This window comes from Cygnus olor, chromosome 6 (assembly GCF_009769625.2).
Source record: "Cygnus olor isolate bCygOlo1 chromosome 6, bCygOlo1.pri.v2, whole genome shotgun sequence".
NCBI classification, from domain to species: Eukaryota; Metazoa; Chordata; class Aves; order Anseriformes; family Anatidae; genus Cygnus; species Cygnus olor.
In genome coordinates this window covers 15,897,078-15,923,301 of record NC_049174.1, presented here as the reverse complement: position 1 = coordinate 15,923,301, position 26,224 = coordinate 15,897,078, and the positions used below count along the sequence as shown (strand labels likewise).

Here is a 26,224-nt window from a genome sequence, read left to right as displayed (position 1 = left end):
TGCACTTCAAAAATACTTGGATTTTATCTTTTCTCTCTTTGTACACAAGCATGTGTATGTACCCCCCAGATCTGTACACATGAATAACCTCACATCTCCCACAAACACACAATTTTTACATGCCTGTTTTGTAATGAATTAGTAATATTTGCTATAGTTTATAAAATAAGTTGGGCTGCTGACATTTGAAAGAAGCCAGCTGATATGTTACCTCATAACCATCCCACAGCACTGCGTGCTCAAACCACAAGGCCTGTCAGCAAGATTTATTTGTAAGTCAGGAAGAAGAATAAGTCCTCTTGCTGTATTAACTTCAGGCAGAAGGCAAATTTGCAAAGGAAATGTTTGGTGGTGGCTCAGCTGATCACTGCCTGCTGGCGGTGACAGTGCTCCCCTTCCCGTCCCTCCACAACAACAGTGACTACCATGATGCTCTACAATTCAGGCAATGGTCATGGATGAGCAAAGCATATTTACTGACTCAGCAGAAATGAACCGGGGCAGTTTTCTTCCTGTTGCTATTAACTTACTGTTTGTCGACTTGTTCTATGCTGAATTAACTCCACAATCGAAACTGAGTGGCAGCATGCAAAATACTAGTTTCAGTGCACTCAACATGTTTAAGTCAGTAGAGGATCTAGGCCTTACCTGCCAGTCTGGTTTTTCCATTAGCTTTTTCTTTATTTTTTTATTTTTATTTTTTACTGCTCATGGAAACGTATACGCCCAGGTAAACACCCCAAATTATTCCATTGCTCATTAAAGCTCTGCCATGGGGCTTTTTCTGTGTGCAAACAACACCCCTACAGACCAAGTTAAAAAAAAAAAAAAAAGATGGGGCCCATTTGCAGCAAGAAGGTTGGGTAACAGCCTGAGACTTTCACACGAGGGAACAGTAACCTTCACAGCACAGACAAACAGGGTTCTACTAAAACTAGGTTTGTTTCAATACCGGATGTTAGAACTGGCTTGGAAAGCATTACAGTGAAACTAAATGCAGAAGCACCTTTACTTACTGTGTTAAAATTTGGGAAGAATCCAACAGCAGAGCTGCTGTCCACGGGGAAGGGCATAAAGGGTTTGATATCCAGGGAAGGCTGCATCATCAAGGCAGGTGTGCGCACAAGGGTGGGAAGTGTAGTAGTGCCTGCCAAGAGCAAACAAAACCAGGAATTCATAGTATTCTCCTTTCCACGTTACACACAGCATAGCTATCTGTTGCTGACACAACCGCCAAGAACAAATAATGCACGGAGGTAATAAAGTGGCTCTGCAGGAGTTAATATCATTAAAAGAAACCTATTTCCACACACTAGAGATGAGGCAGAACACTTCCCTATGGCCATGCATACTCGGAAGCTGAAGAGGAGACATATGGTATATAAATCACCCTGGCAGGTAGAATAAATCCTCCTAAAGCTGAAAAATTCTTCTGTGCCAAAAAGGCCAGGATGGGCGCCCATGGAAGTCAGATGCTTTTGCAATTCATGGTTGCCTATTAGATCAGCTAGCGCAGGCAGTACATGCAAGCTGAAATCCAGAGGTCTGTTTCCAAATAGTGAGCTGCGTGTTTGTTTCTTCTTCTTCTGGTGGCTTCTGTAACTATCAGGTGCTGCACAAACATCATTTCATATAATATATATATATATTTAATTCCTTCTGTTTTACAGTGCGATACAAATATTAGAAAATGGACAACAGATAATCAGCTGGCACACACACGAACTCTCTACATGCAATGCAGATCAACATTTTCTTAATTGGAGCACAGATCTTTCTCCCAAAAAGTGGGCTTTCCAGAAACGCACGTACTGGAATTGTTGCTGTATACACTTGAGAATCACTCCCCAGCAAGATCCCAAAGGAATGTGAAGGCACAGATGTCCAAACATTCATTTATAACTAGCTGTTTGCCCTATCCACACGATAGCATGCCTAGCACACTGCTTCCAGCTATGCCTGTGGGAGTATTTTTTTCCCCCGAAATCATAAAAAAAATAGATTTGAAACAATATTTCCCTTCACTGAAATCAAAAATTAACTAAAAAACAAACAACAACAAAACTCAGATGCTCCTTCCTGGGTTGAATAAATAATTCAACACAGACTTGAGCAGGCACTGGAACACAAGTGTCCCATGTCTTTACAGGAGGGTGAGTCATTCTCTGCCTCTCCTCTAGGTCCCTTCTGCCAGAATTTCTCCATCATTACTTCCCTCTCCTGCTCACCAGTGGCCAGCACATCAGCCAGGAGTGTAACAGTTCTCTTGGGAGCTTCTTTGGTCTCAAGCAGAGCTGACACAGTAACTAAGCATTTTTTCTCATAGAAGTTGTCTGAGCTTTTTAAACTCAGTCAGGAGGGGAAAAAAAGAACAAAGTAAACCAAGCAGTTTTCCCTCTCTTCTCCCACAAAATCAAATAATTTGCATCTGCTTGCAAGATGCCAGACAATCCACATGGGCTGCTTAAGTACCAGTCTTCCATTAAACATCTCCCTTTCTTGCTGTTAAGGACATGCAAAATTCCAGGCAGAGAAATTTTCCTCCTTTTTCATCTCATCGCCTCCACAGACATGACTTCAAACCTGTAGTTTCTTCTTTCTATAGTATCTGAGAGGAAAGCAGAGTTCAGAAGCCAGATGGGGCTGCATGAATTTATTGGATAGCCAAACGCTTACAACTAGCCCTGAGCTCAAATTTTGTAGACGTTGGAGACACAGTCAATTTGATCACAGCTGCAGCATAGTAAACATTGTATTATGGCCTAGCAGATGAGTAACAGGCTATAATCTATTCTCTGTTTCTTCTACAGGCAAAGGGTGAGGATAGCAGAAAGATGGGTCATTGACAACTATGGAAAGAAAACTGTTGGACACCATCCCAACTGAGCTGCACAACTTGAAAGGAAAAATATGCTTGAGATACACTATTCCAGAATATTTTCTCTCTTCTCCTACCCCGATACTTTCATAAATGCAAGTTTTTTTCAAATCTTTAAGTCAGTTAAACCCTGCATTCTGCATGAGCCCGTGTAACTCAGTGACACTTGTGCTTAATTGTGCTTAATTAAGTCAAAGCTTATTCAAGTGGAGTCACAAATGTCAAAAAGCTAAAGGCTGTCTAACATGCCCATAGTTTCTACTCCATATCCATAATGAAAAAAAAAAAAAAAAAGCATCAGCAGGAAAGCAGCATCTCAGAGGATTTACTCAAAGAAAATATCTTTGACTGCAAAAATGATGATTATTTCTACTCGCTGATTCTGAAACAGTACCTTTACATAATTTAGATTTCTGAGTTGTACTCCAACAGCAGCTACACTGTAATCAATTACCTAAACTCCATAAAGTGCCATCATCATCAAACTTCTACAAGTTTCTCTTTGAAGTTCAGAAGCAATTAAAGATGCATGGAGTTAAAAAAGACCTGTCCTCTCTTTGCATATACACACTTCAATTAAGCTATGAAGCTAAACATGAAGCAATGAAGCTAAATATGGTTACATCTTTTAACTAAATTTTACAGGAAAAAAAGAGAACAGAATAGAGTTAAATTGTGACTGGCATTTAAAATCAGAACTAAGCGAGGTTTCTGATGCTATATATAACTGAGGTATAGAAAACATTTGGCATAAATTTTTTTAAATTAAAAAACTATTAGCATCCTCTGCTAAACAATGCAATCTTCATCGTACGCCTCAACTGAGTACAGATCATTTAAAATACATCTGAAATCTGCCCACAGTTTAGCAGCCTATGGTGTTTCTGCTGCCAGCATAATACATGATCACTAGATTAGGATACATTCAGAGCCCCTGTGGAACAGAAAACATACACACCTACCAGACTGATTAGTGTAAGCATTAATAATAAATTTGTTCGCTTCTGTTTTGCTGTTTACTACTCCTACTATTGCCAACCATATACCAGTAGTCCTGTTTGACTGAAGTTCGATTTTCAGACCCACATCTGAAAGCCTCTGGAAGAATGATAGGTAAGGATGACCCGAACTACAGGAGGGAGCACTTCAGGACAATTATCTGATCCAACAGAACAGGGCATACTTTTCCACTGGCATTTTTTCCAAAGGTCAAATAGATTTTTGCCATCACTACACCAGGTCTGTATGCAGACCTGAGCTAAGCAGGAATACTGGCATAAGAAAGATGTAACTGACAAGCTTCATTATCATCATAAATTTAACAGATGTTTACCATTTCATTAGCATTTTAATGATAAAGACAATTTACCATGTCAAACACAGATTGTTTTAAACTACTTGTGAGTCTTTGGCATAAATATAACTGATCTTTCTTGTAAATTCATTTGCTGATTTCAAATTTGTAATTTCTAACCTTTTTAAAAACAAACAAACAAAAACTTTCATTTGTGACTACCACTGTGGGAGCTACCTAAGCACAGGGGATGAAAGCAACAGACTGCCAAAATGATGCACCAAACCTCAACTGATCTGCTTTATTGTTGTCTAAGAGAGGGAAAGCAAACTCATCTGATCCAAAATGTCTCATTTTATAAAAAAAATTTCTTCCTCCTACACGTCTCAAAAGCAAGTCCCTGTGTAACATGCTCTGTTTCTTTTTACACATGGCTTCACGCACTCTGAAACTCACTGGGACACTGGAGGTTTTACAAAAGGTTAGACTTTGTCATCTTTATCCAAACGTAATCCGTGTCTAACAAAAAAGGCACATAATTAAGCAATGAAATCAATATTTTGGAGGAGGCATTTGGAAAGTTTTGTGCCGGTCTCTCCCATGGCAGCACCAGTGAAAGATGAGTTACAGACAGCCTGGCAGGTGGCAAAGGGGGTCCACAAGTCTCCAGCAACTCCCCTGCTCTTCTTTTCCTGCTCCACAGAAAAGCTGCAGAAGGCACAACTGGCAAGATCACAGTCGAGGCAGAGGCAAACACAGCTAGCTTCTGCCACCGGTCATCCTTCTCAAGAGAGGTGTCAAGTCCAGTGAAATCCAAGCACGCAACTGCTCCCTTTGCATCCCCCTGAAAACTACTTGTGAAAATATTACCTTTGATCTTCTCTTGAAGACCATTTTCTATCACATACAAACACACAAAAACATGTAATGCCTGCACATTAATTCCTCTGATTTGTGTCAGTATTAGACTATTACACATATGCACACATACAAAATCATAAATTACTCATCTAAGACATTTTGTGAACAATTTCAGCATATTTAAATAAACAAATTACACTTTTCAAACTTGAAAGCATGGTCTTGGAAAGCTTTCACTAAAGGTCACTGTAGAGAAATCTAGAGCCATATTCAATTCCTTCCCATTTTTAATTACTTAAAGATGTTAATACAACACTACGGTCCTCAGATCCAAGGAAGAAGCCCACAGTCAACACAGGAGCAAGTGGAAGAGTAACCGAAGTGCTATCAGGACTGAATTAAAGTATCCTGTCAAAAAATTTCTGTGCACCGGACAATCTGCATCCACTTCACATTGCATGTGGTCATCTTTAACTTGTGCCCAACACAGTATTGGGTAAAACATCAAAGGGGCCTCATCTGAGTTATTAACACCCACCACCACTTACACCAGTTACACCGAAGAAGTTTCAGTTTAGGGACAGGACATGCTGGCTTTCTCATCCTTGAATTGTCTGACCATTTTTGGCTATAAGGAGCCATCACCCTCTAGAGCAACGTTTAGTTGTCTCACCCAGTCAGGGAACCGTAGCAACATGTGAACAACTGATGGGATGGCTGTGTTCTGGGGTTTCTCCTCCCTTGACCTTTTTAGCGAAGCATTTTTCAGACACTGCTTGACCCAAAAGTATCCCTTCCAGGGGTGGGGGTGACAACTTGTCCCTTTTGTTTTGCACGTTGGCTGAATTTGTTATGGATTGCAACCACAGTATGCACAGTCACCCTGCCTTTATACTTCACACTGTCATCTCAATTTACAGCTTTTTCCTTCAAAGTTCCAGAAGCCTTAAGGCCGGGCAGGACATGTTTGAAATGTTTCATGGAACGATTCTGAGAGAATTCTGCATGCATTCACCCATAACCTTTATCTGGGTGTCTACAGCTTTCAGTTCAATTTATTAATTTTGTCAGTGGAAGTTTTGAATGTTGTCAGAAATATTTATTTCAGCATGTGCCTCAAAAACTGTTTTATAAACAGGTTAGAGCCAGAAGTAGTACCTAGGCTTTCATAACAAATAAAACTCTCTTCAGCTCTATTGCCTGTGCCGTTAAAAAAAAAAAAAAAAAAAGGCCAAGCCTACACTTGCTTTTATGCACCTTTATGGGAAAATTGGTATAATTACATAATATTTCAAAAAAGAAAGCAACACCTAACTACAGGAAAGCACCCCATTAAAAAAAAATAATCAATAGGTATCTTGCCAAGGATCCAATGCCTCCATTTCATCATGCCCCAGACCTAGCTACACTCAATACCATTATTTTTTTTCACCATAAATGAGAGGCAAAATCAGTCACTTGAATGTTACTGCATTTTTTAGTTTTGGTATTCATATGACATCTGTCACCAGAGCACCTACCATATCTCTCTATATTGAACAATAAAATACTAGTCTTTTTTCCTTCTCAAAGTTTACATGATTTAGGAATCTTCTAATATTGCTTGTTGTATATTGCTATACATGGGCATTACAGAATGTCATGTGCTCCTCTTCACGCATAAGATAATCTGCTAAAAAAAAAGTGGATTCCAAGTAAAATACTTCTGAGTTTCTGAAAAGCAGGTGCTGATTATCAAAATGCTTAAGGTAAAAGCTATTCTAGGATGCCATTAATATTCATGAAGTTTAAGACATTCTCACCTCTTAAATACAAAACAATGTGAAAAAATATAGCATTTCAATCATTTTTTAGAGAATTCAATCAGCAAAACATTGATTCCTTATAATATAAAATTATGATAAATTAGATTTATGATATCCATAGAGATTCCATTGGATTGAAAGTAAAGTAGTAAAGAAGAGAGAAGGCCACTCCTTCAGCAGCTTCCCTAACAGCAAATTAACATGATCCTAAAATATATTCTCTATCCAGACAATGTAACTTGTTTTTAAAAATACCTTGAAACAAAACCCCAGTATGTATGAGGTATGACACAACCCCCAGTTGACAATAGGAAAAATGCAAAAAACTTCTATGTCCCCAGGGCACCATGTAAACTAATTCATTAATGAATGACGATGCAGGTCCTTTGAGGGTTGATATGGTTATCACCAGAGCTAGTCACTTACACATCTTTTAAAACTTGGAATGCACTGAATACATACCTCAAATGTTATTCAGAAACCAAAGAACCAATCAGACCTTCCACTGACATACTAACTGATTTAAACAGCACAAATCATACATCCCCATCCAAGTCTGACAACTAAAAATGGGTACAATCCTCAAAGATGTGTGGTGGTTTTTTTTGTTTGTTTGTTTTTTTCAGAAGCCACAAGGAGAGACATCAAGAACTGGTATAGAGCTTACAGCTATTCAACAGCATTAAGCAAGAAGCACTCTGCATAAGCATCTTAACACAAGTTATCAGAAAGCATTAGCCCAGGCCTATGTTGCAAAGCAACATATGCATACAAAATGACATGTCAAATATTTTCACTCCAGTCTGCGTTTATTTTTTCAGTGGTTGCTTCAAAAAAGCCAGAGGCATTTGATGCAACTTCACTGCAATGTACAAATAAACTATATAATGCACAGTTTAAGATCTTCGTGCTCAAGTATGACCTATCTAAGAAACATGTCAGATGATGAAAATAATTCTGTCCCTACAAATTAAAATGTGATTTACAGTATGCTTAAAGTTACTATTTCCATTATCATCTAGAAATAAATGTATTATTAAGACAAGCTAACAGAATTCCATATTCTCCTTTTGTATAAAATCAGATACCGTGAAATGAAGTATTTCTGCTTTTCAAATACATGTAGGATTCCACTGACTAAGTCAATACCAAAAATTAATTGAAACTTGATGCTGCTGAAATGAATGGAATTTCTGCCATTTCATCAATCCAAAAAGTCAACCATTACTTACTTACCTAGCGTAGATGATTATATATAGCTTATTTACAATCAGAAAGAAAAGAAGTATAGCTATATATTGCATGTATTTCTTAAAAGGATTCTAAAATAAAAACATAAATCTGACTTGGAATCACTAATTTCTATGATTTGTTAATATTCCTTCTCCAATGTTTTATGCAGACTAAATATTGTAAATACTATACATAAGCTTGATATGAAGGCAGTCATAGAAAAGCTGGTATTTAAAATCTCTACTGTAATAATAATAATAATAATAAATAGAAATACATTAATATTTATTCTCCTAATCTCAACATTTAGCACACCAAAATCATGGAGAACAAATAGCGATGTTTATCAATTGTAGGGGGTGGGAGCATAGAGGGATAACTATAGAAAACTGTAATTTCATTATTCTAGAGACATGTAGATCAAAACATTGATCAAGAAATTCTTACTCTCCTTGCAGTTGTACTGCATTTCTAGTAGTTTGAAATAACTAGAATCCCTGTAGGTTTTATATATAAGATAGCACAAAGATGGAATATGCAGAGTAGTCCAATAATTAGAAATTGAACAGACTGCCTTACATTTTCCTTAAATAACTTACAATTATCTGCTCCTAACTTTTGGGAGAGCTCCATCCCTCCCCAGGTTTACAGAATGTGACCCACACCAGCGTTCTTTCTCCTTTTGCCTCCAGTCTTCCCTGTATTCTTGCAGCTGAGAAAGGAAACACTAGTGCAATACCCAGCTTAAATTTTACAGCAATCGTGCTACATTGCTCCACACACTTTTTGCAATATTTATATTCCCAAGTCAAACGAACTCTAGAACTATTATACTAGTATTAATACATGTCTGTTCGGACTGGCTCCTTCTCAAGCTTAAGCAATTAGGTAAAATAAGGACCATTCTTCACTGATATTCAGAAGAAACATTCTGGCTGCAGCAGAACCACAATTTGTTATTATGTATAGGCAGTATGGAAATATTTGTCATTAGTAACTTAAAAGAGCTAATTTTCTTCTTATAATTTTCTAAACCAAACAAGATGATTTGTTTGAAAAGCAGAGTGGCTTGTTACATCTTAACACTATCTTGTTCAGTAAGTTGGATTTTACTCTAAACAGTGACAACTATTAATGCAGACAGGAGTATTGCATTTATTAAAGTCAGCTAGAGTTTTGCAGTACACTCCAGCTTGTTTTTCTTGGAAACTCCTGGCTTGTTCAGACGTCTCCCTCTGGTACCCACAGCCTGAGCACCTGAGCAACTCCGCCCTCTCCTCTGTTCCTACCTGGTTCTGGGAAATGCTGCTTTGGAGTGGTTTTCTCTTTTGAAGTTGCCAAGTATGACAGAAAAAAAAAAAGAAAAAAGAAAGAAAAAAGAAAGAAAAAAAAAGCTGTTTCTTTTTCAGCTCTCTTGCCAATTATACAAACAGAGATCTTTCTGAAATCCTAAGGATCTCTTTTGTTGTTTTACTCAAATTATTTGCCCCCCTTGCATTTTCCACTCTCCCAACACAAAGGTGCAGTGAGAGAGCACTATTTGGTTTTATGCTGTCATCCCTAATGAAAAGAAAAATATCACCACCAGCCTACTGAAGCCACAATCTTGTCCAGAGCATGGGACAACTTACATCCCATGTTTGTTTTTATTGTTCTTTATTTTGTTTTGTCTTAAATGCGTGTTCTTGGGTGCTGGGCATCGAATCAGTTAGTGTCCCAGGATGGAGCACAGTAACTATCTCAGGATCTCAACACAGTAACTAACCTGTGCCAACAGTTTATTACCATGCCAGTACAAGCACAAGTGCTTTTTCCCCTTTAGGGAACTGCTGTATAATGATGAGCAACCTCTTAAAATAAGTATCTTTATCTAGAAAATGGAAAAATTATTAGGGGAGAGTATAAAGGTATCCTTTGATTTAACACAATATTTCCTTACAAACTGAAGTGTCCCTACTAAGGAACAGCTGTAAAAAAAGACTCAATTTACACTACCTTAAAAGTTCCATAATACTGGGGATAGAACCTGGTTGCAGTTTGCTTTCTAGAGAGTGAATTTCCCCTACACTTCTCATATGATACCATGTTTCTCAATACCTAGCCCTTTTATCCCAAATTCTGACACCACTGAGCTCATCATCTAATTCTTACTGAGGCTCAACACAGCCTTTCCTTCAGGACATCCTGAGTTGCTATCCACTAACAACAAACAAGTGTATCAAAGGGAATGCTGATGGGTAACCATTTTGTTAATGCTCACATAAAGCCATCACACCTTATCTTGTACATTTGGAGCATTTATGTCTGCAGTTGGCTTCTTTCTCCTTATTCCACTTCAATACCCCAACACAGCAGCTTGGCAACAGTGTACACAAAGTTAAAAGGGAGTCTAGACCCAGACGCAACCTCACAGATGTGTCTAACCATTTAACCAATTAGTCAATTATCAACTCTCTTAAAAGTCATCATGGCTCAGATAATTTCATGCTTCATTTGCTTTTCCCACTTTCTACACAGTCACCTCTAGAAAACTCGGTTACCCAAGTTGTTTCTTGTTTTCCTTTTCTAAGATCTTCTTTTGGCATTGCTCCCTAAACGTCCATCAGGTAAAAGATTGTATCAACAGGTAATACAGATTTTTGAAAGTGCTCTACTGAAACTGTCTGCCATGGAAACCAGGTTCACTGATGAATAAAATTTAGCTTTCTGTCCAATAAAAAATTGTCAATGTTTCAGAAAATAAAAGTGCTATAGATCACCAGTGCCTTAGAGTATTCAGAAGCTGCAGAGTTTAGCTAAGGCCACGCAACCATGAATCGTTTTAGCAAAACAAAAGCATAAAACAGACCATGCAGTCCCAGTTCCCACTGCTAATCGGTGTCATGATGCTTACCTTAGTACCCAGGGCTACAGTCCACCTCCACCGCAGCATTTAAACATACACACAGCATGAGACTCAGAAATAAATAATCCTTTCATTTCAACATGGTGCATTTGTAATGTTGGGTGCTATGAGACAGTGGGCAACCAACAAGTCCAAACAAATCAGGGCTGCTGTAATTGTGTGCTTAGCTTTAATTACCCTTGAGGACACTGTTTGCAACATGACTCCAGAGGGAGGGCAGCCTACTATTGACATCACCACATCAAATATAACCTGAAAGACTGACAAACTGTGTTTCAGTGGCACCTTTCCTGTTATTATTATTGTAATTAAAGTTAGAGGTTACTGTTTTAGATGGCTAGCTGGCTGCTACAGAGCTGTATCTTTTAAATAGGTTCTTTTTATTTTATATTTTTATTTTTAAAAGAGATGGTGTCTGTTTGAATTTTTGAAAAAGTTAATAAAAGGGGATCTTGGAGAGCAGGGTTACAGAGATTCTGCAGGGTCATGAGATTCAGAAGAACAGAGTCCTCAAATCCCGGCTCTGTGAATTAAGGAGTACTGCTTTACGTATTCTCAAAGTTGGGATTGATGAATAAGTAAAAATTTAAAAATCTATAAAATTATAATACATGGTATGTACCCTTCCTTACATGGGAAGGAATGAAGGCAATAGATTTAAAACTAACAGATTTGGTAGCACAGATCACCACATTGGTAGCGTTATTGAACATTGATTAATGACTGGCATTCAACTAGAAACATTTTCTGCTTTTGGAAGTAGCAGTGCACCAGCTCTGCCAGCGATATATCATAAAGAGTTTCAGTGCTGTTATGTTTTCAAAGACTGCATGACATGAACTTGGGCAACCCTACCCTTACCTGCATTCACAGTCAAAGAAAAAAATAATGCGTATTTAACAGAATGTTTCTGTAAAATTAAATTGAGATTGAACCAAAGAAAAAAACTTTAACAATATATTCATTGACTTTCAACAGAACTTCAGATAGTGTAACTCTTTGGAAAAAAAAGTCACCCCTAACTTCTCAAAGGTTAGTATCACTTTAATATCACATTTCATAAATTAAATCTAATTAATCAAATAATCTGAAAATAAACAGAAGATAATATTTGATGTAAAAACAGCATGAAAGCAGTTTTATGAAAACTTCCATGCAGCCTGCATCTACTTTCCATGACCACACTTGCGCAGACTGGGCAGCCCCACCACCCCTCCATTCCCAACTCTTCCCTTGAGCCAGCACAGTGAGTCAGACCACCTGGAAACAAACCAGCAACAAAACAACAACAGAGAAATTTGCTTTCAACCAAACCCATGAACTGATTAAACTGAATCCACGATAGTGCAATGGAGAGTACTGAGATGGGGGTGTACGAAAAATTAGAAGTGTTGTGACCAGCGATGCTTCTCACTCCTACCCAGACTCACCTGAACTGTCCCTCAGCTTCCTGGCAGCATAGCAGACAAATTTAATGCCTGCCAAACTGTTTCTGGTTCTCTCTCAGGACAGCATCTGTCGAACGTGGCATTGTTAACTCATAATCAGCTTGTGATATGCAGCAATCTTTTTCTGCATTCACAGAGCAGCGATCCCTGCTTGTGTGCCCTATTGCTTGTTACTCAGATCCTGTTCTCCTTTGTATGCTTTGCCACAAATTCACTTGTCTGCATTTTCAAAGGGAAGATAATACATTAGTTCTTAAACTCAGTTTGGTCCTTCTCCTCTTTTAAAAACACTGTGACCCATCTGGTCTCTTTTAATGCTCTGGGACTTCCTCTTCTCTTCACAAGTGGTAAGAGCTCCGGGATTTCCATTAGCGCAAATGTCCCTGTACAGCATTTGTCAGATCCAGCATTTTGAAGATCCCAGTTCATCAAAACACCAACTCATTCTTACATTGCAATCTCCCCCTTTCATTTAACTTCCCCCCTTCACTTATTAAGATGACCGTCATGTTAAAACAATTGATCTTTCTAACACCAATAATGCAGAAATGGCACCACGCAATCCCAGCTTCTTGACTTCCTGACAACCACATAATAACAATCCAGCTTTTTCCCTGGTGTTTTGTAAGCACTGTAAGTGCATTTACATAAAAAGTTCTTAAAGTTTGATGCTTATTTCAGTCTCATTTCTTGCTTTTTTTTTTAATTTTGTCCTATACATTCATATTACTCTTTCTTTATCATCCTTTGTAATTTGAACTACTTTTCGTTTCCTATCTACACACAGTCCTTGTGCTTGAGTACACAAAGAGCTTATATTTTAGTAAAATTATCTTTGCTGCACTTCCTGATAATTTGCACTTGTGCTCTTATTAGGATGTCTTTAAAGGAACTTGCAAACTCTCACAGTAAGTTTGATAAAAGAAATAGTCGGATAAGTGAATCTTGAAGAAAAAAAACAATCCTCTGTGCAAAATTCCTTTCACTACCAGTCATTTCAGATACTACATTATTTCTTTTAATAAATAGACATAGTAGTATTTTGGTGCGTAACTTAACAGGAAAGAAAATTATGTAAGATGTCTATTCTGTTCTTATGCCTATTAAGAATATAACTCCCTCTTATCTCCAAAACATATTTTCACTAACTTAAAATGTAATATTTTACTCTGTTTTTAAAAGCAGTAATCCTTATTTAACATTTAGTTTCCTCAGTGCTAATAAACTGGACAGATCTAAGCAGCATACAGGCTTTGGCCTGCCTCCTGGAATGGGTAGAAATATTTGCCTTGTCCATTCTCTTTTTAACCCCCTGACTATTTACCGAAGTAAAGATCAAGCCTACGATTCTGAGAAGTAAGAATGAAGCAATGCACACTCTTACATGCATTTTTGTCTGTTCTGAACTTTACTTTGCCTGTATTAAGAAATAGACCATGTTCCAAATCACTGGTCTTTAAATTCATGTTTGAACCTTTTCCTTAATTCTCTTGAGTTCCATGCACATTTACTCTTGCTTCATACTTAGTTCTTGGCAAGACTGAAGTAATGGAGGCTTTGCTGACTGAAAGGCAATACACATTAGACACAGAAGAAAAAAAAATCTATAACATGTCTCTGCTCTTTTCCTTTTAATTACATATATTTGCTATTGAGAAATACAGAGGGAAGTAAAACTACTTGTGTACCTGGAGGTATAATGTGCAATGTACAAAAGTCCAGCAAATGGTCCAAACTTGCATGCATTACCCTGGTGTGAATCCATCATCGTTCCTTTTAAGTCCTCAGAGTCACTGGAATTAGCAGCAATAAAAGAGTTAAATTTGGCCTATTAACTTGAGCAGGAGCTCTGTGTAGACACACCAGCTGACAGGCCAGATGCTATAGCTAGCATTTCGCAGTGCAAAGGAGTAACAAGAGGAGGTACTAGGGCATTTGTTAGCGCACTTATATGTTAACAAAAACCGCTACATGCTATTCATTGGCTAATACTTCCTACGCTGCTGCACAAAGAAACCCAGTAAATACGTGGAATACATGAACACCGAATGGAAAAAGGGAAACAACTATGATACCACAGAGATCACAGCATCTGCAGCAGGAGGACCACAGCAACAAGCCATGCGGAACAACCTGTAGCCTGGGGACATGATCACAGCTTACACCCCTCTATCTACCACCACATATTCTGCACCACATGCTGCAGCTTCCTCATCACAAACACTCTCTTTCCATTGCTTTGCAAACATCCTGAAACACAACATCTCCTTGCACTAATAATTGCCACAGTAGCATGCTAAACTGGGCAAGAGAAGTTTGCAAAGATAGAGATGAAAGACTGGTTCCTTAGTTAAGGCCCAGGTTTATACATTCCTGTGGATACAGCAATCATGGTTTCACAGTCGCCTGCATTCCAGAATGGGTTTAAAATATGCTGTATATTTCTGCAATAGAACAGCCTTTCAGAGTGAAACCATACTCCAGAATACACTCACTGCTGTATAATCTAGGGAATCGAACCAATCTAAACCAAGTCACTAATTCAGGAGCCGGGGTTGATTAAGGTAATTAAGAATTAGGCTCTGAACTTGCATTTTCAGAAGTACTCACTGGAGGTCAATCACCTACAGAAAGAGCCTGTACTTTTAACATGGTTACCCCCAACAGATAGCATGAGTAATCTCCCTCTGCCTCCACTGGTGGTAAGTACACCCTTAGCATTTGTGTCGTTTTCCAGAATTTTCAAAACCATTCTCTGGAAGGATTTGATATTAGAGTCTGCTTGAAACTTGTCCATAACTATAGTGTATGCTTTTGAGCACAGGAAGAAATCAGGCAACTGAATTTACCATTAATCTGCTTTTATGTACTCTAATCAGAGAGATCGGGATGGCCTAAGTTGCTTCAAAATGGAAAAAATGTCCTTAGGTATTTAAGAAATTATAGCCAGAGTGCAGAAGAGAACAGGAAAGAGAAGAATAAACCCCCTTTTTTTTTTTTCAGTAGTAGAATGTTTACAATAGAGAGAAGTAATCTACATCTACCCCTTTAAGTAACACATAATAAGATTTTTGTTTATTTTACCTTTTTTGTTTTAATTGAAGGTCTATTTCACTAGAAGTTTTGCAAAGACAGTTTCTATCTTACAGCTTACTGCCAACACAACAATGCCTACCTCTACAACACTTTTTCCCAGGGCATGAATTTCAAACATCATCTATTAAACAACACTCCTGAAAATTACACAAAACAAAAATGAGTCATGCAAAGTGAAACTTAATCCTCAGATGTCTTTTCTATAATAGAAAAACAGAAATGTATGTAGCATATTTTAAAGCCCTTATGAAACACATATTTGAATAGAGATCAGTGACCGATACCTCAATTAAAAAGAAAGAAACAAAACCCCTTGTCTTTAAACAACAATGCAGCCAGAATAGGGAAATAAAAAAAAAAAAAAAAAGAAACAAATCTCACCATTTTTTTCCCCCCAGATTTAACAGCATTGATTTCAACAATGAACATAGCCATCATTTTACAACAAAACTTAAGGAAAAATGTCTTCTGGCATATTTTAAATTCATTTTCAATATTAACTGTGAAATGTTCATCTTATGGGGTAGGATCTCACAGTATTTAATCTTGGCGTCCATGATGAAGTAAAGGGGGAATGAACTCAAGCTGGAAATAAGAAGAACTTCTAAGAGCAGCTGGACTCCACTGTGGTCAGAAGAAGAAAACTTCAACAAGATTTGAGATTGTAAACCACTATGCCTACATTAACAGGGGTATGGACAGGATGAGCTTTGTCCAATATTTCCATTTCTGTATGTGCATATTCAATCATAACAGTAGAGTAAATCTGTAAATCAATCTAAGACCACCTGGTCTTCATATGCAGGGATAGGTACAGATCATAGATTGATAAATCAATCTATCAGGCAGCTGTGCAGAGCAAAATAAGACAGACAAAAAACTACAGAAAAGAAAAATATCTGGACATTCTATGTGAAATGTTTTTTTATTATTATTATTTGTTTGTTTGTTTTTCTAAAGATAACCTTGGTTACGTAGCAAGAAATATGAAAAGGTACACACAGTAAAAACATTTGATATGTTTCCAAATAATACTTGAGTTGCAAGAGTGAGGGACTAACCTGCCAGAGTAGCAATTAAGGATAATGAGGGAAAAGCCCAGTTCCCTCTTCCGCATAAAACTATCATGTGTGAAGCCTAATAACCTGACCACAGCACGAGGGACAAAGCTCGAAGAATCAATATACATTTTCCATGAAGCAAAAAATTATTGGTCCCTTACTGACAATGCTTACTGTGTTAAGCAGCGAGTACCTTTCAAATTGAAAAGGATTTACAAATTGAAGAGACTGATATAAGAAGCAAGCTGTGGAAAGTCTAGCATATATAAAGAGTTGCATGTGTATGTGCTAGTAACAATACACAACAGACAGAGAGGCAAGGGGGGACACTGGGTATTAGAAAGACTAGTAAAGAATTTTGGAAAGGTTTGAAAAATAGAACTGAAATAAAAGGACACACATACACATGGGTCTGAACATTGGGGAAAGTTTCTCAACACCAAGATTACTCTCAGTGACATTTAATGTTCATGGTGGCTGAACCAGACTGTGGAAATAACCTCCCAAGAGAATTTTGGAGTCTCAGCAGCACACACATCAGTATCAAGACAATAAAATAGTGTTATACGTAAAGCAGAAGCAAAGCTATATGGACAACTAAAGGATTAAATGACCACCAATGGATACAGAGACTGCAGACATTAAAGACAAATTACAATAAAGATATTTACAGCCAGTTTCATATACTTTTCCTTTTTTTTTTTTTTTTGAAGTATAAACATGGCCTTGCTTGATTTCAAGGAGACTGTGTCTTTCAAAGATAGTTTTATCACAAATTCTAGGTAATAGATAGATACAACAAAATTTAACAGAAGCAAACAAAAACACAAACATATCCTACAAGTTGCATCAGTGATGTCCCAAGTGCAGTGGATTTTATCGTGTGCAGACCACAGCACAAAAGTGGGTCCTTCCCACACAAACAGGATTGTCAAAATCTTAACATCATAACATGAAAGCATATAGAAATACCTATTTTTTTTTGTTGTATATAAAAAAAGAAACTTTAATGTAATGTTTAATGTAACACATTTATTTTGTATCTGAAATTTGCGTTTTTGTTTTCCTGTTGTACTTGCACTTTCTTGCATTTTAAATTGAGAGAACAGTATAAACACTAATAGAATCACTCAGAGTGATATATCAGTTCCTGCAGAAAATTAAAGCGAACAAAAACTTTTCACATCTAGAATTCTGTCAAATATGGTTGTTGACAACTGAATAGTTTAATAGTGCCCAACACACTACTTGCAAATTCTGGGAAAAGAAGGTTGCTAAGATTCCCTCTCACTCTGAAGGTGGAATTTTCCACTTTATAAAATACTATTTTTGTCAAAGCAATTTGTACAGAGTTCTGCTACCACCATACATGAAATGGAAAGTTCCACAGCTGTAACGAAACTGGGAACTTTTGTTCATAGAACACTTATTTTCATATTTTCATTAAGGACAAACGTGTCATAGTCAAGAACAGGGTTTCTTATCTGTGCAATAAATATATAGAAATTACAGTCTTATTCACAAATATAAGTTGCATCTGATTTTAAATGTTATTTTTCCATAAGACATTTCTAGCAAAGTTCATGATAACACACCGTAAGCACAGCTGCTCATTGCCTTATACCCACTGTAACAATTTGTTTGCATGCAAGTTGCTGAGAGCTGAATCAGTGAAAAGCACAGACAGCTTGCATTTAGGGACATTAGGGTTTGTGCAAGTTACAAAGAAAGATATTTATTAAAGAATTTTTCTTTATTTATTTATTTTTCCCAGGGTGACTAGCGTCTTTCAGCCATTATTACTAGATACATCAACAATCACTGTAAAATAGGACTAGACAGAATCTAAAGTCATCCAATCCATCTGCATAAAATGAAACCTTTTGATAGTCTGGCAAGAATTCTGCTTTTAAATCTATGGCATCTGTCTTGCTCTACACTATTTGAAAATCCCCTTACTATAAAAAGTACTCAAAACACAGGGTAAATAAGTAAAGGTAAGAAAAAAGCTGACAGAAGAAAAAAGTCTGCTACTGGCTCCATGGTATTTAGTGAGATTCCTGTGCACGTGTGTAGCTCAGAAAGAGCTAAAATCAGATCTTTGAGACAGATCTTAGTGAACTCTAAAGAGATATCCATTAAAAACTAGAAAAATCCATAAGATGTCTTACATTTAAAAGAATAGTCAGCAGGATTACTTGCTACTTACTTTGCAAATATTACGTAATGACAAGCATCAAGATCTTGCTTACAGACTGGAACTTCAATTACTTGATAGAAAATTTGGAGAAAAATAATCAGTTATTATTTTTATTAATTATACAGATTAATTGATGGAGTTATAACAACTGTTTAGGCATTTCAGTGTTCATCCTTTGATAGCAACTACATTAACAATGTAGTCAGGCATTGGAACAGGTTGCCCAGGGAGGTGGTGGAAGCACCGTCCCTGGGGGTGTTTAAGGAAAGGTTGGACATGGAGCTTAGGGACATGGTTTAGTGGGTAATGTTGGCGTCTGGGGGATAGTTGGACCAGATGATCTTGGAGACCTCTTCCAAAGTTAATAATGTTTCTGTGATTCTAGATATTGAGAGATCTGTTCTAATACCAGTGAAAGCAATTTAGACATGCGGTCCATCTTTCCTTGAAAGTCTGGAATCCCACTTCTCAAAGTTTTGCTCACACTGAAAAAGTTAGTTTCAAAAGTATAAATACATTTTTGACTTGCAAAAAAATATTCCACTGGTGATAAATCACACAAAAATGAATTGTATGCAACCTTTAGTTTTCAGAAGTGTTTATAGAGATGGATTTAGGAAAAATAGCAGCTTTGTTTTATAGGTTAAGCAACTTTGTTAGGGAACCAGATTTAACAGAACATATCAGAAGGGAAATACTCCTTGGAAGATTCAAACAAAGAGGATAGGATGGCAACAGGATAAAAAATGTCACTGTAAGACAAGGTACAGAGCTAAGCCTGAAGTGACAATGATTTAAAGCAGGCACTGCTTGGCTTGGGGCCAGCCTGGAGTCAGCTGGTGGCCTTCAATTCCTCCTGGCGTACACAAGACAGACATGCAGATGTATTTGCCACTATTACATATGTAGTTGTCTTTCTCAGGAAACGAAACAGGTATAGAGAAGCCTCTACTACTTAGGTTATTGCTGCTCTGCAAATGGAGACTGTCAATCTCTAGTGCTGCTGTTATCTTGTCTCTCATGAAAATAAAGTTAATTTTTCTAATTGACTATAGTCCCGCACTTCCATCAGCTCATATCAATTAATCTCATCAAAAACATGAGAGCACATTTGCCTACATTTATTTCAGTCTCATTTAGATTCCTTCCATTCTGCCTTGTTTCTTTTACTGCTGAAGAGACAGATGAACATACCTGTCAAAGGAATGAGGAGGTGGCAGCTCTTTACCCTGATGTCCAACCTCCAAAGTTTAAAAGTGAAAATGACAGAAACCTTGCCACTTCTGAACTTCCTTGCAATGCCGTTCAGCTGACAGTCAAGGACTACAAAGGTTAGTGTTTCACTTTAATTAAGAGTTTTATGAAAGTCTAATATAACTGGTAACTTCAAAATACGTGTTATTTAATTTGAATTATATACATGCTTCAGGTTTATCTACAAACTTTCAAAACCAGAGATCTGTTCAGAAAGCTTTTGCAACTGAGACAAATGAAAACAAATAAGGAAACTGAACTTGTTGAGTGGGAGATGAGGCACTAGCAGCCCTGAAAGTTTTGTTTTAAGAGTATCCCCTCTCTCACCCCCACTACACCCCCCCCTTCAAAAAATAAAATAAAAAAGGCAAGAAAAACTTTTTCCGTGCATAAGGCAAGGAGACAGTGAGAGCTGGACATGTTTCTTAATGCAAACAAGCAAAAGTATTTGAATAAAACAAAGCTAAAAAAAATACTGATGCCTTTATTAAGGAGGGACAGAAACAGGTGTAACTGAAGCCATGAGTAACCGAGGACCACATGAATATCTGTCCAGTTCTCTGAAGTCTAAAACAGACATCAGACGGTGTTTTGTGCTCTTGTTACTGAATGAAGCTGTTCTGCTTATCTGTGTGAAATGAGGGCTTGTGTGATGCTGTCAAGTCAGGCTCCGAAAAACACCTGGTTGCAATCTCCACTTTCCATCTTTCCTGTAGAGTAGAAAAGCCTTCTTTGATAACAGACAGCTCAAATCAAGAGCCCTGGATACAAGAAACGAAGTGACACCTTTACAAAATACAGTGCGCTAACATGACATATTAACTGGAGAAAGTAGCATTTAAATTCAGCTAATTTAAGACTCCAGAAGTTATTTTGGTACATGCTGTATTGATGGCATATATTTATATTAAGAGGCAGAATTTCCACAGTACATCTCATCTCCAATAGTTTAAAGAGAATTGTCAAATATTGGACGAAAATTACTTAAAAGAATAGTTTTATTTTCATTAACTCATCCATCATTACTTTTGTTTATGAACAGATCTCCTCATTCAGTACCTCTCAGCTACATAAAAACTACTTTAATTCCAATTCTCTCAGCTCTAACATCAAGCATCTTTCTTAAAATCATTTGCCTCTCACAGCTGGTTTCCAGCACTAGTCTCAGTCTGATTTACTTAAGGCTTTTTCTCCAAGAATGATTTTCAATTCTACGTGTCAGTAAAATATCCAAGCCCCTGGGAGCATGGGTCTGAGATCAAAAAGTGGTAATAACTCCTCCTAGTCCCCTTTTATTTTATTTATCTGTAAGAAAAGCATTGCCTTTTCTTTTTTACATGCTTCCTTTTTCAGATCAACACTGAAACTAGATGAGAACATTAACCTTTAGCTTTTACCCTCTTTAGGAGCTTTGTTCTCTATTCCATTGACAAACTGTACAGAAACCTTGAGCTCTCCTCTTGAGGTGGCACATATTGTATATACAATGAGCACGCAACTCATGCCATTACAGAGGGCAAACCACAGTTTCCTGTTGAATTTTGAAACAGTACCTCATGCATAATTTATAAAATCTGCTGATTGCATCAACCTTACTTTCTGATATGCTTTCTGCTTTAAAATGTCACATGCAATACTTCTGTCATAGGTGCAATATCTATTACTGGCTGTATGTGACCCTGCACTGGCATCCATTTTGTTGTTATCAACAATCACTTGAAAATTACAGATATTTATTTTTATTTTTTTTGGCTGATAACATCACCTACTTCTTTGTTGTTACTCTTAAAGTTGCCATGGAAACAAAAGAACAGCTGAATAGCAATTTTAATGCTTGAGAAATGCTTATTCTTTAGTAATAGGATGCTACTTGCCAGTATGGACTCTCAGGGTTTAATGGAAACTATTATAAATAGTAACTTTTGAATCAAAGCCTTGCTCAAAAAAAAAGACAAAAGCCAAAAAAGAGACTTGTTTTTCTTCCTACCCACCTCAGTTCTACTAATAATGAACTGATGTAGAGGAGATGATCTCCCTGCTGTGACACAAGGCATCAGCACAGGAGAGTCCTGCCCCCTATCCTGAAGGAGACAACAGTTGCTGCACAGAGAAACAATGCTTACCTTTTCTCTCCAAGTGTCTCTATGTTGCAAGTAACCTCAAAATGGAAAAGAATATGGAAGTTCCATACTTCATCTTCCTCACCAACTCAGGTAAATTGCTGCTCCATCCCAGAAACACAACACAAGCTATGAAAAAATCAAGGATCCTCTCTTTGAATTAATTCTCTTAGCCACACAGTTCTCCTCTTTCTCTAGCACAATCCTTCCTACACAGAGTAGGAAACTCAAACTAACAGCTGAGTCCTGCTGCTGTCTGCCCATAATCCACGAACTCACATAACCGTACAAATTGCCACTGATGGGAACTGAGCGCGCTCAGCCCCTGGATACTCGGCGCATTTCAGATTCCTGTCCTAGATGTCCAATTCCTCTCATCTCCCTGCAGCTCCTGAGCAGACAGAACACAAGGGATCAGCATGAGTATCACCTGAAGCCTCTTCTACCTTAAATCCTGTTGTTAATCAGTCAGAGAATTTGCAGATATCTTTATAAGCAGCAGAACATGACTGGTTTGGTACAGAGACAACATGCAATACAGCAGAGTCTTGCTCTGCAAAGCCAACCAGTAGGCAACATGCAGCTGTCAGGGACAGCTGAATGAATATTTTCCTACACAAGAGCTTTTCCCTCACCCTGCTGACAGTTAGCGCTTGGCACTGCTGCCCCTCTCCCAAGACCTCAATGGCAACAAGAAAACAAACCCTGCCCCCACGGACTGCAGGCTGATCCTCTCCCAGCAGCAGGAGCAGCTTTGGCTCCTCGAGCTTTGGCACCATGAAGACTGAGGACTGACTTGCCCTTTCCCATGGTGCGCAGGATAATAGTCAGGAGGAAATATTCTAGTAAGGGAGCAAGTGCTAGAGGAGACAATGATGAGGAAGACTGGGATGAAAAATGTTTATCTTTCTTCACCAGACATCCCTGCAGAAAGATGGCTGCACACCCTTTCCCAGTCACTGAATCATCTCTGCCTTCCCTGCCTTTGTTGCCCACAGCCCTGACTCCACGCTTGTTGCTCCTCTAGCTTTTACAGAAACCTTCCTGTAAAAACCCACAGAAAACCCGCAGCTTTCAACAATGCCGTCTCTATGTCAAGATGCATTCCGTTGACACCTGGAAGATCACTTCACACTGAGGATTATGATCTTTTACTTGGGTTGGACAAAATCTGCTTTAGCTAAGAAGCCTTGAATTGACTTTGGAGCTCAGGGAAGCAAAAGCATTAAATGTTAATATATGAAAGAACATGCAGGCTCTGAGAGCAGAGGGCTGTTTCTCTTGCTTGGGAATTTCCAGCTGAGTGAGAACCTTCTATTGATAAACTGGATTAAACACAGATTGATTCTAGTTTTGCAAATTCTCTGATTAAAGGTGTTTAAAGTGGAAATAAAATTCTGAAATAACACTGCTTTTTAGTTCTTTTGAGCCAATACTTTTTTATTACTTTAGGGGGAAGAGGAGAGACAATAAGGAAATAAATTCTTCTCACAGTTGTTTAACATCTCAGACACTTGCCTGTAATGCTAAGATCTAAGGGACATGATGCAAATGATCACAACAACAAAGAGGAATGAAAACATTAAGAGCAACTTCATCAAAAAGAGAGTGAGACCACACTTCACATACACTCCTGGCCCACTCCATTTCAGTTTCATTATTCCAGCCTCAGTTTTGCCTAAGCAGATCCTTGTTCTAATCAAGGAGAGATTGCACAGCCATCTTTGCAGACACCCGGTGAGAAAGGAACTCTGTTCTTATAATAGGCTGTTCAGAGGCATCAACAGCCCAAGGACAGAGTGCAGATCCACTCCGGGAGAGCTCCCAGGGGAGCACGACCTGGGTATCAACCCACCAACACCGCAGCAGCTGCTGGTTCCCAAGGGGCCTGAGCGATCCCACTGGTCTTGGGCTCCAGGCAGAAAAATAGAGCCCAGCACATCACATCTAACAGGACCAATCCCACAGCTCTCAAAGTCAGAGATGGAGCCAGAAGATAAATCTGCTAACAAAATGATGTGGTTTCTGATCTGATGGAAGGGAATGAAGTTCACTCACCATGAAACAAGGTAAAATTCAAAGAGAAGAGGAAAGACTGGCAGCCTCAGCTTAATCCTATCAGCATTTTTATCAAATATGTTTGGAATTGTTCCCATCTTGGGAGAAGATATTCTCTGAAACACAATTTAAAGAAATGTGTGATGGTGCACGAAATAAAAGGGCTTCAATTTAAAAGGTTATATGGAAAGACCATGCTATATGAGGAAGACTTTCAGAAAAGTTTGTTCAGTGAAAAAAATCCAGATGGAATTCAAAAAGAAATAAAAGAGGAAACTGATAACTTTAGGGTCACATTGTATTTGAGGACTGACATATATTCAGAAATTATGAGGAACATGAGAGAATGAGCATTTAAAGTATAATAGCTATTCACATAGTCTGTGAGACATGCTGGTCTAGCATCTATGTGAAGTCTAGCTTAATTCACTTTGTTTAAGGAAACTGGGGACACAGGGGAGCATAACTTACTCAAAGTGAGAGGTGTTCTTTCACCTCAGACATGACAACTATGTATGAAAAAAGAAAATCAATGCCCTGAGATAAATTATAGACAGTTACCTTGTAGTGGTAGAGGTTTGCCTAAGATTTCAGCTCCTATATTTGTATTTTAAGTATCTTAAAGCAGGACAATGACTGGTTAGCTTGGGGTGTGGGAGAAGGGTACTCAGACTACTCAAGTGCAGAGGAAGAAAAGCATTTAAGACAAAACAAGTGGAGGTCAAATGAATGAAGTATTAGAAAGGATCCAATCAAACTATGAGAACGAAGAACAGTGCAGAAATTGGCAAACAAAGATCATTGGGAAACTTCTAGCAATAAAGACAAAGAGGAATTAACTGTTTTCTTGCCATATTAGTTTAGTACTTTCTATCTGGGCCTTAATCAATGAAATGAGTGACTCCATGGTGTGCAGGTACAGACCTGGGAAGCCTTTCTGTCCAGAGGTTTGGCAGAGAGGAGCCACACTGCTGCTCACAGCAAGGGGCTCTGGGCAAAAGCTGGTAAAGTGATTACAGCATCCATGCAATGGCCTCGCAGCAGCTCACATGAAGAAACTGCTGCCCTTCCAGTAAGTCCACCTCTCCCTTTGTTTCTCATGGTACAATCACTCCAGATGCAGTTTAATGGGAGTTTGCATATTTTTTCAGAGGTCAGCATCAGGTACTGGGTTATTTATGTTCCTGGTTCCTTAGGGCATGACAGTATCAAGAGGGTTTTCAAAATTCTTATGAAAGGTTTTAAAATTCCACCTGGATTTGTATTCATAATTGGCAGTATTATATAATTTTTAAGTACAGAATGGCTCAGAATTGGATATAAAATACTGACTTTATAGCAACTTTGTTATGCTTCTTAATATTTCTTACACTTTCCTTGCTCTAAGGGTCTAAGATTTCAATCCCTGATGTTTGGATTTACAAGTAATAATTCCTCTCTTTCATGTAGAAGTCTTTCCTTTGTTTAATTTTAAAAAGCAAAGACAGCGCTGAGATCCTCATTTTTGTTAGACTTGCAGAACTACCTCTCAAAGCACTTCTCAAATAGCTGTAACAGAAGGACTTCCCAAATCTTAAAACTAGTCCTCTAAGAGCAAAATAAATCTCTGTGCTTTATAGACTCAGCATGTTAACTGTATATGGATGAACATTTTCTATGTAGACCAAGAATTAGAAACTTTTATTTTTTTTGTTCTGTGGTTAGTTTTCCTGTAATCAGCCCACTCTCTTCTTCCACAAAAGCTGCTCATTCTTTTAAACTCTAAGATCTATTCAGATCTTGTAACACATATTTGAAATATTAAGGCTATTACTATACTGTAGTGATACTGGAGAAGCTAGTAATAGTTTTTACTTTTATTTAAATCTTTTTATTCCTATCCAGGAATCCAGATGAATTTTGTTGTTTTGTTTGCTTGTTTGTTTCACTATTAAGTCGTAATAGAATTCCATCCCTTTCATTATCTCATACCATTTCTCAATGGCCAAACTTGAACAGGGACTCAAAAAGT

The 26,224-nt window shown here is 37.9% G+C and overlaps 1 protein-coding gene across 3 annotated transcripts in view; it reads right to left on the bottom strand.

The window, feature by feature from the left end:
• The window catches only part of LOC121072257 (zinc finger protein 385B), a 130,639-nt gene that overhangs the window by 56,384 nt on the left and 48,031 nt on the right, over window positions 1–26,224 (bottom strand). For 2 of the 3 annotated variants that reach the window (XM_040561713.1, XM_040561712.1), the window contains exon 2: window positions 1,017–1,147. In XM_040561713.1, coding sequence (XP_040417647.1) covers window positions 1,017–1,147 — 131 coding nt within the window. Of the gene's footprint in view, window positions 1–1,016; window positions 1,148–18,790; window positions 18,856–26,224 lie in introns of those variants that run through there. The other variant, XM_040561714.1, reaches the window with a different exon arrangement.